Here is a 15,888-nt window from a genome sequence, read left to right as displayed (position 1 = left end):
TTGTTGAGTGTTGATTTATCACTGTGATACAACCTTTTCTTAACTTGTGACCAAAGGCACAAAATTTTGACTGACTGGACTACAGTTTTCAAACTAGAGGGGTATTAAAAATAAATTTTAAAAAATAAAATAAATATTATTTTAATATATTTTTAAATAAAAATATTTTAAAAAATAATTATTACCTTAAAAAAATATATTTTATTAGCAAGCCCACCGAAAAAAAAAGGGTCAGGGTTTTCGGTCATTTATTACTACTACACTCGAATTACTATTTTTTTTTCCTAAAAAAAATAAACAAAGGACTCTCTCTCCTTAGTTGTCTATAAAACCAGAGACAGCCTACGCCATCTACCATATTCATTACAAACACATCAAAAACAACTCGTGTATCATATGGAGGAAACTCATAACACCGCAACCGCTGCCACCCCTACCATCTCCGGCGAGCTCATGAGCAGTGATTTTCAATTCTCCTATCAGAATTCATTGCCTAAACCAGACGTCCAAATCCTCACTTCCAATGGCCTCCGCATCCCGGCTCACACTGGCATTCTCGTACGTCCCTTTTCTTTTTTCCTTTGCAGCTTTTCGCTTTCCCTTTTCTTAATTGATTCTCAAATCGAGTAATCTTCGTAAAACATAAAGGGTCCAAATCTTTTAGATCCTTTTTTGTTTTTATCATCAGCAAAATGTTAACAAACGGCAGTTTTGCTTTGAATTTTGATATTCTAATTGCTGATTTCTTTTATATTTTGTTATTTTTGCTGGCAGGCATCGGTGTCACCGGTACTGGAAAATATCATAGACAGGCCACATAAACACCATAGCTCCGAGAAGATCATCCCTATCCTCGGTGTTCCATGCGACGCCGTTTCCCTATTCATTCAATTCCTCTACTCCTCAAGGTTTATTTTCATTATTTTTTTTTATATTATTATTCAAAGGTTATTTATTTTATTTAATCTTACACGTTTTTTCTTTTGGCCTCTAATAAATCTACATGCTTATCTCAGCCGATCATTCCTTGAAATCCAAGTAAATATCCAACGACCGAAAATAAATAAAAGTTGACGGCTTATTATTAATTTTTTTTACTTTTCTAATTTTGGCGTCCGGATAGATGTAAAACCTGACCACACGTATTTCGAGGGTATTTTGGTATTTCAGCTACGTAAGAGAAAATCTGATTAGTTTGAAGCTTAATTAATTGGCCTTCAGTTTTTGGTAAATGACGATAGAGAGCCCCCCTGGTGCAGGTGCAGCGAGGAGGAGTTGGAGAAGTATGGAATCCATCTACTGGCGTTGTCACACGTGTACTTGGTCCCACAGTTGAAGCACACGTGTTCAAAGGCTGTTGGTCACCGTTTGACCGTTGAGAATGTGGTGGATGTACTCCAATTGGCTAGGCTCTGCGATTCACCGGATCTTTATGTCAAGTGCATGAAGATGTTGTCTGATAATTTCAAGGCCGTAGAAAAGACAGAAGGGTGGAAGTTCATGCAGGAGAACGACCCTTTTCTTGAGCTCGAGATTCTCAGATTCATTGACGAAGCTGAATCGGTGAGTTCTGATCGTTGGATTAAGAAAACATAATCAAAGAAAGGCAAACAGTACGATTGACACTGTTCAAATTGAAATTGTGAAATGGTGTGCAGAGGAAGAAGAGAACAAGGAGGCACAGAGAGGAGCAGAGATTGTTCATGGAGCTAAGTGAAGCAATGGAGTGCTTAGAGCACATTTGCACAGAAGGGTGCACAACCGTCGGTCCATGTGACCTGGGACCTAGCAATAAACGTCGGGGTCCGTGCAACAAGTTCTCCACATGCGAAGGTCTTCAGCTCTTGATCAAGCACTTCACCATGTGCAAGAATCGGGTTAATGGAAAATGCTCAAGGTGTAAGCGGATGGGGCAGCTCTTAAGACTACACTCATCAATCTGTGACCAAACTGATTCTTGCAGGGTTCCACTTTGCAGGTATCTGAATAAAATCCCTTTATTTTGTTAATTTCTCTAATATCGTTTATTTTAACTTGTTGGATCATGCTTATGAGCTTTGATGGTGCATTTGCATTATTATTCTTAATTACAACTAATTGGCCTTGCGTGTTTCTTGGCCATCAGTTGGTCAAGGGGAAGAGAGATTTTTATTGGGATTAATTTGGCTTTTTTTTCTCCCCGGAATTGGAAGATTTTTTTAGAGAGTGATGGTGTGGTGTTTCATTCATATAATCCCCACCAAATAAAGGAAGCGCTTTCAAGAATCTAAAGTTGAAGCCTTTAATTACATCTTGGCTTTCTTCGAAAAAATTATATGGTGGTCAAGAATAATTAGTAATATTATATTAATTATTTTTTAGATTTATTAAAAAAAAGATAAATATAAAGAGAAAAGAAAATAAAACTCATAACTCATAAAAAAATAATAAAAATATCAGAGAACCAACTCATAACCCAGAAAAAACAGTCATACACTATTTTAATATGACTGGCACAGTCTATTTTGCCACACGATACATAAAAATCATTTATAGTGGTTGAGACATTGCGTTTTTATTCAGAGAACCACGTTTTAGTAGCTACTAGTCATGTAGGGTTGGCTAGTGGATTGCTTTTGATTTTTCAATGCTTTTTTTTTCCTCCACTTGGAAGTATAAAAGTGGCCGTTGGCTGGTCACAATTGCTTAGACTTTCTCCCCCCGAAGCTTCTAGTTTTTATCTAATTTTGTGTGGTTATTCTTTTGTTCCGGGTTCTGCATAAAGATCTAAGAGAAGGATTATTTCTGGCCATTTATCCCAATGAAATGATGGCTGGTTTAATCAGTTTTTGATGGAGAAGAAAGGGACATTGCACTAAGCTAATAAGGCTAAGCGAGGGCTACTTCAATGTGACAGATAAAAATGATATTTTCAACAGATTTTTTGATCTTCATTATGGTTTGTCCAACTAAGTCTTCCGGCTGTACCTGGGGATGGCCCAACTGGACTGAGAGGAAGGCATGGAGCCGCATGGTGGACCACTTCCCCCAGCTTCCAGAAGGCGTAGCAACCACCAATTTAGCCGCCAATTAGGAACAATTGAAGGATTGCCATCAATGCTTCGATAACATACTTTATTGAAGGCTTTACCTAGTCATAATTTATTGAAGACTGTACCAGTCCTGCAGTAACTAACATGGCTGCCATTTTCTTCACCTGTGACAGGCAATTCAAACTGAAAATGCAACGAGAGAGAAGAGGAGATGAAACCCTGTGGAGCTTATTGGTGAAGAAGGTTGCGTCTGCGAGGGTCATGTCTTCTCTATCTCTCCCCAAGAGGAAAAGAGAAGAACCGAGGGAGACAATACATGATCATGGTATTAGAAACTTCAGAAAGTAGTCGAACAACTGTACAAGACTACTCATTATAATTTTTAAGTTGTTTTTGTAGACAGTGAAGAGCTTGGGTTAGGCTTTTGTAAAAAAACAAAAAAATAGTTATGTTTTGATAGTTTAGTGTTGCTTCTAGTTCTAAACCTATGTAACCTAGTCTTTGTTTTGTAGTCTGGCTTGTAACCCTACAGCTTTCATCATTTCCTTGTTGTAGTTGTGAAGATTATATAAGAAAGAGTATCCGTTATTATACAGACAAAATTTTCAAAATTCAACGCCAGAAGAACATGCCCGTGATGCCATCTTGTACAGTAATAAGATGAAGGGCAAAGAACTTCCAATTAGCAATTATAGAAGAGCTCTGTGCTTTCTAGATTTCAAATTACTTTTTTTTTGGAGCAATATTGAAGTCCTAATTAAACCACTTCAGTGAACTCTCTCATCTTCAATATAAATCTAAGTATGACATAGCCTGTAAGATAATTGTTCATGAACAGTGCAACTAAATTTATAACTATAGAATATACTGTAAAACATCCTTTCTAGCTTTTTTTAATTTGTTAATTATTAATTAATGTTAATTGTTAATTAATTTCATTCTCATCCTATCATCTATAATTATACCTACATAAAAACATACTGGAATTAACTAGGCCAGTAACACTATCCTATACCAATTAAAAAACATTAGCAAAAACCCAAAGGAGATATATGAAAAGTTATTGTAGCTCCGGAAGAAATTACTATTTACTAGAATAATGATTGGATGAAATTACTCCTATCCCAAATAATCTTTATATTAGGTATTGAGGGGAAGGTGTTCTTTCACTATAATATAATTTTGTATATATAAATTATTAGTTATTTGATTTTTTATTGTACAATAAAATTATTAATTTAACAATGGAATAAAAAAAAATAATGTTAGTTACTCAAAGACATTTTGGTATTTTCAGTTTTTTCAAAATCTCAAATGTGTTTTAGTATTTTCATCTATTTCAAAATTATAATAAAATCAATATAACTTTCTCACAATGATTATTTTATCATTTTACATTAATTTTATTATAAATTTAAAGGTTATTAATTAAGAAAAATTATTATAATTGACATATATTAAATATTATTAAAAAAAACTACTAGCGCGTGCGGACAACCTCCATTCGAGTTGTATGTGCGGGGCTATCCGACTACTAAATGCTACGCCTCTAGTTTAATACCGAAAATCATTTTTTTTTTCTTCTCTCCCTTTCTTAAACTAAACATCAATCCTTTAAAAAAATCAGACCAGAGTGTATAAATTTTTATCGTTTATCAAGTTTTCGATAATTAATAGATGGAAAAAGTGGCATGAATACAAGAGCGGTTTTCTAAGTGAAGCTGAGATGTTCAGCTTATACGAGCACTGTTAAAGGCAGAGCTCATGCAAACAAGGAATCCGATCATGGCCCACTAGGATATCATTGCTTCCATTAGGATCGTCTTTTGCAGTTTTTGTGCCACTTCCTGGTTCAAGGGGCTGAGAAATAACCTAAGAGGGTCCTGCATCATCATGAATTAAGGTTTTCGAAGCAGAAAATGCTTTCTTTTTCGTTGAAAAAAAAAAGGCCATCGACAAATTGTAACCACTGGTGTAAAAGAGCTGCAGCCATTGTCGAGGACAGCTTTATCAATTATGACACAAATTTGTAATTGGCCTGCTCCATCGTAGCTGGTTGGGCTCCACATGGGAAATTACAGTAGATCGGATGGGGGTGGCAATGAACTTCGATTAGCAATTACCGAACACGTACGGGGAAATTTTGTTCAGTCATGAAGAGCCACTATCGACCACTCTGCACAGTTTCTTTTTCTTTTTTGAATGATGTTCCTCTGCTAAATTTACACGCGGTGTCTCAGCGTGGAAAGTTAAAAGAAAAGGGAATGCTTGATGAATTGTCCCCTCTCGATCCGGTAACTTGTCTATTTAGAGCTTATATGAGAGTTTTATTCCAAATCAATTTAATTATAGATTATCAAAGTCAAATTTAAATTGACTCGATTGATATTATAAGTTCAAGTTGACTCATACGACAAGATTTGAGTTTATATTATGTCAATTCTAAGATTTTTTAAAAATATATTTTTATCTAAAATTATATCATTTCATTAAAAATTAAAATGTTATTATTTTAAAATTAATCTAAATTTACTCGGGTTAATTAATACAACGAATTTAAAACTGAAACCGAAGCACTGCTCAATAACAATGATATTTAGAGTAATAGCAGGCAGGAAGTGGGTTCCTTTAGGCTTTCTCCGTCGTCCACATCTTCAAAGTTCCTCCTTTTCTGAATCATTAGAGGCCACACGCCGAACATGCATCCTGGAATGAACTAGCCCGGCAACATCTTCCTAAATCTGTTTCAAAAAACATTAATGTACTTATTTAATTATAATCCTAGACTAATAGTATCTTAATTATTGTTCCTGCCACAAGTAGTTTTTTAAACTAAGAAACTCATGAATGTATTCTTCCCCTTCCAATTTTCTATATTGTTATCCCTCCCATGGAGGACTCCGGCTAGCTCAGGAGTTTACATGAAAGTTACTATCAATAAAGTCTCCTCATGTACTGAAAACAAGAACAAGTATTATTTTTAATAATGAGGGGTGTTGTTTAACTGGTCAGATCTTGAGTTTGCTCTCTAGAGGTCACCAGTTCGAGTCTCACAAACCTCAGGTGTTGTTTAACTGGTCAGATCTTGAGTTTGCTCTCTAGAGGTCACCAGTTCGAGTCTCACAAACCTCAGGGCCACTGAAAGTTTACACAGTCGTTAACTTCAAGGCCCGTGAAATTAGTCGAGGTGCGTGCAAACTGGCCCGAATACCCATGTTAATAATAATAAAAAAAAACAAGTACTATTTTCAATTTAAAAATTCTGTTAACTTAAAAATTTTGTTGCAATGGGACATGCAGAAACTATAGTTTTTGAGTATTTAAATGATGATTTGATATAAATAGATAAAGATCTTATCTACGTATTACGTAAAATATATTTTTATTGACTAGATTTAGTTCCAAAAAAAAAATAATGCATCAACATGAGTCATCAACTTAAAAAGAATATATAAAGAGACATCACTATTAAATCAAATTTAAAGTTTTGTAAGTAATTCTACAAGTAATTTTCTTAAATTTTTATTATTATTTTTCAAGTGGGATTTTCTAACCTTATGAACATATAATTAGTGACATACTTCAATAATTAGTTTTCTTTTAGAAAAATAAATTTAAAATTTTCATTTAAAATTTATTTTACTTATTCAAATTGTTGTGTGTTTTATGCTGTTATTGTCTTCGTAGCTTTTCTTTCAGATGACGAAAACGGAATCAATTGGAAGACTGAAATTGCTGAATATGTAATGCATGTGAAGCTGAAAAGTCTGGCATATACAAGCACTGCTACACCATGCATGGACCGGACCTACTATGATCTATCGTCATTGCTTACGATTTTCGAGCTATTTTCCTGGTGCCAGAGGCTGAGAAAAATAACATAAGGGGGCCTTTAACGTCATGAATTACAATTTTTTTAGCAGAAAGTACTTCCTTTTTCTAGGAAAATGAATTTGTTTGTCATAAATTAATATCAAATGGGTCTCCACATTCATTGAATCCACAAAACTTGGAAATGAACTAAATACTTGCAACGCGTTTTATTATTTTTTCAAATAAAAATATTATATACACAAGTTTTTTCAATGAATTTTTATAGTAAATGTTTTTTTAAATGAAAATAAAAAAGTTGATACATATATATAATTAAATAAATTAAAAACTATATGTGTTAATAAATAAATAAAATTATAAATGATAACTAAAAATAAAAATAAAAAAATTAAGAAACAGATGTAACAGATGTAGATTAAAATATTTAATCTCATAAACCGAGATATTTACCCAATTGTGTTAGGTAATTTTTTTATTAAAATAATTTTTTTATTCAAGCAAACAATAATATAAATAGAGACACAAATTAAATTGATTGAATAAAATAGAAATGAAAAAAATATTATGCAAGGCTACACATATTAAAAATATTATCCAAAAATAATTATTTATTTTCAAAAATAAAGTTCATCCATACTAAAGATAAAAAAATATAAATTATAGATGAATCAGAAAAAATTCTTTAAAATTTAAATTTATAACAAAAAAATAACTATAATTGAAAAGAGTATTTCTAAACAAAATAAAAAAGAAAAGAGATATTAATCTAAATATTAAAAAAAATTAGAGAAAAAAAACCATATAAAATGGCATTAATTTATAAAAAGTAGAAAAATATAATTTAGAATAAAAAAAAAAAAAGCAAAGGCAGGTGCTGCTGGGCCTGACCCATTTCATGAAGGCCCGCGTGCTTAGGCTCTTATTTCTTTTTAATGGCAACTAAGATGGACACTATGTTATCTACCTTAATTTTTTTTTTAAAAAAAATCAGACGATGTGTCGTCTGATTTGCCTAGATTCCGGTTATTATGGTGGATAAAAAATTAAGGCTTATTTTTTTTACCCAAAATTCCATTTTTCAACTTTTTTTTTTATCCTAAACATCAATAAAACACCTTAGGAACCATGATTAAACCTATCATTGGCATCAAAAAGACCAAAACATCATCCAAAAAATCAAAATCAACCCGAATCTAAAAATCAAACCGAGCTCAAATATGGTTTTTCATGAAATTTAAATGTGAAAACACGTAATATGAACTTTCATTTTAATGGAACCATTTAATATAAATATCGATCGTTTTGGTGGCCTAAATCGGTGTTAACGGTCGGAATTTGATGATCTCTCTCTCTCTCTGTCTCTCTCTCCTATCTTAACTAGGAACTAAAAATAACAAAAATAAAATTTTGTATCAAAATTTTATTTGAAAAAATAAAGACACTAAAATCGTATAATTTGTGTTATTTTTAAAGTTAAATGACCAAAGTGCATCTTTCCCAAAACTTCTAGCACATCATCTATGTTTGGGGTCTTTTTAATTTTGATCCTTATTCTTCTAATTTTACTATTGTTTAAGTAATTAAAATCAATTAACCTTTAATCAAATCAAATTATCCAAAAATAAAACTTTGAAGATCAAAATGAATTTTTAAAAGATAAACATGATTATTCACAGTATTTTATGAAGAGGTGAACAATGTCGGCTGTACAGTATTCACCAACATATTTTAGTTTTTAAGTAATTAAAGAAAAATCAACAATAGGAGAATATTATTTAACAATATCTTCATCATGAGAGAATAAGCATTACTCACTAACATTTTTTTTTATCACAAAGAATATTGTTTTCATCAGTTCATAGGATACTTTTTCCAAAATAAAAAATAAAAAAAAATATTAGTCTCAAATTAGGCCTCATTCAAAACACCAATTCTCAATTGTGTCCCTAGTGTATCAAAGTTTATCAATTAGGCCTACCCATCCAAATTAGTTAATATTTCCCATCTAAAGTACCTATTATATACAATAATTTTTTTATGATAACTTACAAGTCTCGAGAATTAAAATTTCTTCCAACATAAACCCAACAACAGCCCCGGAAAAATAACAAATTTGGTGATCGTTGACCAAGGAGTACAATCTTTGCATGTGCCCATCAAAAAGACTAGATTCATTCTTTTGATTGGTGGCCCTGTCCCCAGTCTCATCATCCGAAGGAATCCATCGCTTCATCTCGCCCTCGCAACTTGCTGCAAAATCCTTACATATATTCAGCCGCTGAATATAGAGTCAGTCAACGATACAAAAGAGCAAAACCAGAAATGGCAACCCACACCACCAATCCTGCTCTGGATCCGGATCTAGACAAACCAGACAACCCCAATCACGAGTTTGCTCAATTCGGAGCTGGATGTTTCTGGGGTGTCGAGCTTGCCTTTCAGAGATTACATGGTGTGGTCAAAACTGAAGTAGGCTACTCTCAGGGTAACGTCCCTGATCCGACTTACAAACTTGTATGCACCAAAACCACCAACCACGTTGAGGTTGTCCGGGTCCAATTTGACCCTGAAGTTTGCCCATATACCAACCTCCTCTCTCTTTTCTGGTCTCGCCATGATCCCACCACCCTCAATCGTCAGGTATTGACTTGCTTGACTTTCCTGACAAATGGGTTTTAGATTTCCAATCCGTTGATGATTTTGTTTTGATTTTACAGGGTGGCGATGTGGGTACACAGTATAGATCAGGGATATACTACTACAACGAGGCTCAAGCTAAGTTAGCCCAGGAATCAAAGGAAGCTAAACAGTTGGGATTGAAGGATAACACGGTTGTGACGGAAATCCTGCCAGCAAAGAGATTTTATAGAGCTGAGGAGTACCATCAGAAGTATCTGGAAAAAGGTGGGGGTCGAAGCGCTAAACAGTCTGCTGAAAAAGGTTGCAATGACCCTATTAGATGCTATGGTTAAAACTTAAAATATAGCATCATTTGATGAATAATAGAGGAATTATATACTATTGGGGCCAATTTGAATGTGGAAAATTCATTTTGTTTCAGAATGGATTCCACATTTTAAACTGGTCTTAGCAGTTTGATTTCACTCTACTAGGTTGTCCTGCCCACTTGCACCTAGTATCAATAAGCTCATAGTGTGATGTTGTGTAGTGGTTAATGAATATTATGAAGACATCCTCGGTATCAATGAACTTTCTTGTTTTGTTTCATGTATTATGTTTCATTTATGCAGACAAGATATTCTTGAAAGATTTATTCATCCTGACCAGTAAATAGATTGGAATCATTTACAAATATTTGTATTTATTCAAGAGACAAGAAAGCTCCAAACTTTGGTACAGTAAAAAAAGGATGAACTGACAGAAGATCTGAAGTCAAGGGTATGCGTGCAGTTTAATCTGTGGGTCGTCCTTTAGGATTAGTTGAGGAGTTCTTGATTGGGTAAGAAGCCTCCATTGCGATACCACATAGTCCCGCTTTGTCAGAGATGTCAGGCTGCATCTAGTTATACCCTTTTTTCTCCCCATTCAGGTGCCCAAGAATTACTTTAGTTCCATCTTTTGTTGCTCCACTACAATTGCAGCTCCATGACCAAGCTCTTTTCCATAGTCTCCAGTAATACACCCTGCATTGATGCAAGTGTTCTATCACAAATGGCTTTGCATTCAGAATTTCTCAGCATCTTGGCTGGTGGCAATTCCTTCTTTCAATTCACTAGTTTTCAGGAACTTTTCTAAAGTTATAGCACCTCTCAGTAGAACAGGAAATCTGAACCTCCAGCATCAATAGCTATAGATACAGGTTGGTGGGCAACAACTCTGAGTAATGTATCTCGTTATTATGAGACGCATTCTCATGTCAATCAATAGATACTGCTGGCTTGTTCGCCTGCAAAACAAAAATAAAAAGAGTGTTTCTTGTAAGTTGTGCTGATATATACTCAAGCAATTGAATAATTCCATAAATCACGTTTAGTAGAACGTGAAAACCCCTTTTTAACATCACAAGCTCCATCATGAGCACGGTAAGGATAATTAGCCTCTGTTGTTTTGCCTCCACCTTTCTTAATGAACTCAAAAGCATATTCCTAAAACCAAAGATAAAAAAAGTGCATGCAGCAAGTATGAGTTTCTTCATTTTCATTAATTTGCTAGACTAGGACGCAACACAAGATGGGATATGATTAGGAACTATTGATTGCTTTCTCATAAAGAATGGAAGGAAAGGAATGGTGGGAGATACGTAGATCAAACTTCAAACCAGAAATAGTAAAAAACATGAAAAATAAATGAAGAAGTTACAAGTTCCTTAAGGGCATCGATTATCTATAATAATAATAATAATAACCGATAAAATTACAGCAATCACCATCATATAATTTCAGTTCTTTTCATTGATATGAACTCCGCTCACTCCGTTTCTTTCGGGTTTTTTTTGCTTTTCAGAGTTGAACTGTTAAAAAGATTATGAAATTGAGTGAAGTATTCTTTAAATGAGGGAAGTGGTAGCTGATAATTAATTTATTTTGTTTTTTCCAGCAACTAGCTGACGAGATCATTTCTGTTTATTATTACATAGATTATTCAAAAAAAAAAAACGGCAGCTGATAAGTCTAGTGCTTGCTTGTGATTCTGAATTTCTCCTTTTGTAGAACCAATTCGTCTTCTTGTAGCTGATGAGACCTATCAGGAGAACATATGATAACAAAGTAAGAAAATCAATCATGGAGCACTACTACTCTTTTCTCTAAGGCTTTGACTATTCAGTTTGACAGCCACGCATCTCTGTTTCTATTTAAAGTGAATTCATGCATTGCTAGACTCTTCTGAAATGAACAATATCATATTGAAATTTGGAAGTGGTAACTTCAGGCTCCGGTCACCACGTACCTCTGTGCCTAAAAAGTCAGCCAGTCTTCTGATTTTCTCAGCGGAAAGAGTACATGCTATAAACGTCCTCCTTCTATAAACAACCCAGCTAACATCATCCTTAAGCTGACTCAGAACATAGTAATCTGCCATTTGATTACATCATACTTGTAAACTGAAAAGTCTTTGCATCTATTTTCTTACGCGTCATAGTTGTCCCTAAACTAGGTGAAAAATAGATGTTGCCCATTTTTAGCATAGAAATTAGTTCTGATTGATTTGGTAATATTTTGAAATAAAGAAAGGTTTAATAGTAAATGACAATGATACCATTGGAAGAGTAAGTTTTAGGTATAAATAGATAGTTCTGATTGATTTTATAATATTTTGAAATAAAAAAAGGTTTAATAGTAAATGACAATGATACCATTGGAAGAGTAAGTTCTAGGTATAAATAGATGAAGATATTTTACCAATTGAACAAAGAGCTGGTAAGGTATAAATAGAATGAGAAAAAAAAATGGAAAGATCTGAAATTAGAGAGAGAGAATCAGGAGGAGAGAAAGAAAGGAGAAGAAAGAAGAGAAAGGAAAAGAAAAGAGAAGAGAATTAGAAGAAATGAGCTATAAATGTAAGGTTTATGCTTTAGATGATTTTGTTAGGAATAATGATTTTGAGATTAATTAGTTTAAGAATATTGAGAAATTGTGAAAGATCCTTGCTGGAAATCTGGACAGTATGGTCTTGAGGTTGAAAATGATAAAATTTCAGTTTCGTCCCTCAATTTTAGAAATTTATAGTTTAGTCCTTGAACTTTAAAAAAACTGCAAATTGATCCCTGAAGCATAATTCTATATTCTGAACAGAATTGAGGTAAAATTCCATTATAGTTATGAATTTATGACATTCTTAGTTTGGTCCTTCAATTTAGAAAAATTACAATTTAACCCCTAAACATCTAAGAAAATTATAGATTGATCCCTAGTTGAAATTTTAGTTTTTCAGATTGGTTTGATGAATAATTGAGGTTTATTTAATGAATTATTATCAAGTTTTATGATTTGTTTTCTTTTGAATTAGATTTCGGGAAACTATTTGATTTTTTAATTTTTGGGAAAAAAAAGACCAGCTTGGTTCATAAACATATATGGTTATGCGTTAGACCCTAAGTTAAGTGTATTAAATAGATTGTATGTTCTTTTCGAGTTGTTTTTTAGTATGTCTTATTTTAAATTTAGATAATCCTGATATTCAGTAGGATTGCATGTGACATCTATTTCCGTGTTATTTCTACTTTTGAGTTAGGTTAATGGATAATTTTTCATGTGTTAGAGAATTAGTATAAATACTTAATTTATTAATATGTAATTGATCGTGCCTCTTGGTAATTCTATATTGTTATTTATTTTTTATTTATGATTAAGCATGGTCACTTGTTGAAACTAAATCTTTGATATAAATCATTATATATTTCTGAATTGATAGCTCCTCATTTGATTGATGTCATGAGTTGAGCTTCGGGATATGAATATATCTGTTTGATTATGATATGAACTTATGGTATGCCAGTTTGAACACTCATGATAACATGCTAACACTAGTTGGTCGGGGGAGTCGTCAACATGTGGCGACTAATCATCCCACAATACAGAGTATCATGCTTATTACATTTTCATTTCCTGACGAGCCTTACCTTATGATATTCTTGTTATGGCATGTTTAAGAAACTTTATTGTAAGAACTTAAATCCATATTTGTATATATATTCATCATTGTTATATTACCTCGTGTATGTATATTGAACGTTATCTACGCACTGAGTTGTTGAACTCACCTTCTCGTTACTTTTTTTTCCAGACTTATAGCTTGTTAGCATATCACTTTTATTGGACTTCAGAGTCTTCTCTTTTGGTTGTAATTAGTACTTTTCTATTATGTCTAGTTAGTGCTTTACAATTACGATATTTGTATTAACTCTTGTATTAAGTAATCAATTTATATTATGAGATTAATTATGTTATCATGTTGCATAAGATTCTGTTTTGTTTATATAGGTAGAAAAGTTTGTATGTAAGTTTGGGTTCGCATAGGTATGGAAACCTGGAGGGTGACCTTACCTATATACCGATCATGGATTTGAAAATCAGGTCGTGACAAACTTTGTATCATAGCCTTAGGTTAAAGAAACAATAATATAATTAATTTTGTAATATGTGAAGTGTTAAGATCCGTATCGTCTTTTCCGTTTCCTTTAAAATTTTGAATTCTCATCAAGCATGTCTTCTTTGACTCTTTTTATTTTGTGATATATATGCTTTCTATAATTCTATGATAATTATCATGTTATTGTTCTAGCATGACTTAAGTGTTGTTTTTTATAAGAAATGTCGAGGAATAAACAAATAGCTGGTACTAGTAGAGTATGTGATGATTAAGATGACATTCCTATTATGCAGTTGAGGAATACAAGGCGGAGGAGGAGGGGCAATGCACCCACACCTCGACATGTTGATGAGGTACCTCTACTAGTGAAGGAGAAGCCTCATGAGTCAGAAGAGAAAAATATGGTTGGTGAAACAAGTGTAAGGGTAGCTTACCCTGAGCCTGTTACAAAGTTTCAGCAGCTTAACCAGATCATGTGGACCTGGATAAAGTTAACTATAAAGAGAGATAAGAGAAAGGATAGAGATATACAATCGTCATCCCACACTATTTAAAGAGTCAATGTGTCATTGAATGACTTCATGAAGTTGACACCTTCTACCTTCACTAGGATGGACAACTCAGAGGATCCTTAGAGGTTCCTAGACGACATCTGGTGATGGTGTGAAGGTAGAAGGTGTTTTCATCCTACTCCTCAATTGTTGATAGCGCTATGTTGATAGAGGCACAAGAATTAGAGGACATGGTCGTAGGCTAGTCTAAGAGGCCCAAAGAATATGGTCATTTTTTTAAATAGTAGGGATCGAGTGCAGGTCCGTCTAGGGAATGAAGTGGCCGTCAAGGTTCATAGGTTCTAACAAAGATGGTAGCAGTAATTTTTGCTATGAAGGCACTACATGTATGAAAAAACTTGTGAGATCTTCTTAGATCATAAGAGTTTGAACTACATCTTTCAACAGGGGGATTTAAATCTGAGGTAGAGGAAATGGATGGAGCCATTGAAGGATTATGATTGTACCATACAATACCACCCGGCCAAGGCAAATGTAGTTACCGATGCTTTGAGCAGGAAATCATCAGGGATCTTAGCTTATATTCAGGAGGTACAAAGACCTCTGATTATGGAGATGCATGATTTAGTAGATAAAGGAGTCATATTTGACCTCAACAAAGCTAGAGCAATGATTGCTCATTTTCAAGTTAAGTCAAACTTGTTTGACAAAATAAAAATAGCTTAGAAGAGAGATGATTCGCTACTCGGGATCATAGATGAGGTTCAACAGGGTAAATCTACAGGTTTTGTGATTGGTGATGATGATATGCTGAGGTATGAAAATAGGCTTTGTGTATTTGATGTGGATGATCTGAGGAGAGAATTGATTACAAAGGCACCTCAGACAGTTTACACAATGCATTTGAGTTCTACCAAGAAGTATAAAAATCTTAAGGTGTGTTATTAGTGAAATAGGATTAAGGTTTACGTAGCAAACTTTGTTTCTAGGTGTTTGACCTGTTAAAGGGTAAATGATGAACACTAGAAACCTCCCGGATTGCTGTAAACATTATTGATTTTATAATGGAAATGGAAAAGGATCACAATGGACTTCGTGACAGAATTGCTTAGGAGTCGGGAAGCTTATGGTGACAACCAACTTTCCTTGTTTTCTTTCATGTTTCTTAAGTTCTGCAACTTAAATTTTTGAAACATTTATTCATCTTCAATATGTAGCATAAGATTTTAAGCAATTAGATCAAATGATCATATAGGTGACCTCTGATTAAGGAGATGCATGGGTTAGTAGATGGAGTCAGGTTTGACCTCAACGAAGCTGGAGTAATGATTGCTCACTTTCAAGTTAAGTCAAACTTGTTTGATAAGATAAAAATAGCTTAAAAGAGAGATAATTCGCTACTCAGGATTAGAGATGAGGTTCAACAGGATAAATCTGCAGGTTTTGTGATTGGCGATGAT

The 15,888-nt window shown here is 33.6% G+C and overlaps 2 protein-coding genes across 3 annotated transcripts; both read left to right on the top strand.

The window, feature by feature from the left end:
• The first annotated feature begins 325 nt into the window (after positions 1 to 325).
• LOC18109700 (BTB/POZ and TAZ domain-containing protein 1) lies at positions 326 to 3,634 on the top strand. Of its 2 annotated transcripts, none has more exons than XM_024581977.2 (5): positions 326 to 558; positions 775 to 908; positions 1,260 to 1,563; positions 1,659 to 1,978; positions 2,765 to 3,198. In XM_024581977.2, the coding sequence occupies exons 1-5, from the start codon at positions 397 to 399 to the stop codon at positions 2,802 to 2,804; spliced, it is 960 nt and encodes a 319-aa protein (XP_024437745.1). In that variant the 5' UTR covers positions 326 to 396; the 3' UTR covers positions 2,805 to 3,198. The 2 variants fall into 2 exon arrangements, with proteins under 2 accessions (XP_024437745.1, XP_006387987.2); XM_006387925.3 differs by lacking the exon at positions 2,765 to 3,198 and adding an exon at positions 3,206 to 3,634 and having other exon boundaries at positions 336 to 558.
• A 5,346-nt stretch (positions 3,635 to 8,980) lies between these two features.
• Positions 8,981 to 10,094, top strand: LOC7484440 (peptide methionine sulfoxide reductase). Its single transcript, XM_002318656.4, has 2 exons — positions 8,981 to 9,506; positions 9,584 to 10,094. Exons 1-2 carry the CDS (start codon positions 9,189 to 9,191, stop codon positions 9,836 to 9,838), a joined length of 573 nt encoding a protein of 190 aa, XP_002318692.4. The 5' UTR covers positions 8,981 to 9,188; the 3' UTR covers positions 9,839 to 10,094.
• The last annotated feature ends 5,794 nt before the right edge of the window (positions 10,095 to 15,888 follow it).

Source organism: Populus trichocarpa, chromosome 12 (assembly GCF_000002775.5).
Source record: "Populus trichocarpa isolate Nisqually-1 chromosome 12, P.trichocarpa_v4.1, whole genome shotgun sequence".
NCBI classification, from domain to species: domain Eukaryota; kingdom Viridiplantae; phylum Streptophyta; class Magnoliopsida; order Malpighiales; family Salicaceae; genus Populus; species Populus trichocarpa.
This window is presented reverse-complemented; position numbering and strand designations above follow the sequence as displayed.

What these genes read in the sequence shown, in the direction of transcription:
- LOC18109700 (XM_006387925.3), top strand. Translation starts at nt 397, where the DNA reads ATGGAGGAAACTCATAACACCGCAACCGCTGCCACCCCTACCATCTCC. An exon ending in CGGCTCACACTGGCATTCTC is followed by an intron (nt 559 to 774) that starts GTACGTCCCTTT and finishes TTTTGCTGGCAG; the next exon opens with GCATCGGTGTCACCGGTACT. An exon ending in TCATTGACGAAGCTGAATCG is followed by an intron (nt 1,564 to 1,658) that starts GTGAGTTCTGAT and finishes AATGGTGTGCAG; the next exon opens with AGGAAGAAGAGAACAAGGAG.
- LOC7484440 (XM_002318656.4), top strand. Translation starts at nt 9,189, where the DNA reads ATGGCAACCCACACCACCAATCCTGCTCTGGATCCGGATCTAGACAAA. An exon ending in CCACCACCCTCAATCGTCAG is followed by an intron (nt 9,507 to 9,583) that starts GTATTGACTTGC and finishes TTGATTTTACAG; the next exon opens with GGTGGCGATGTGGGTACACA.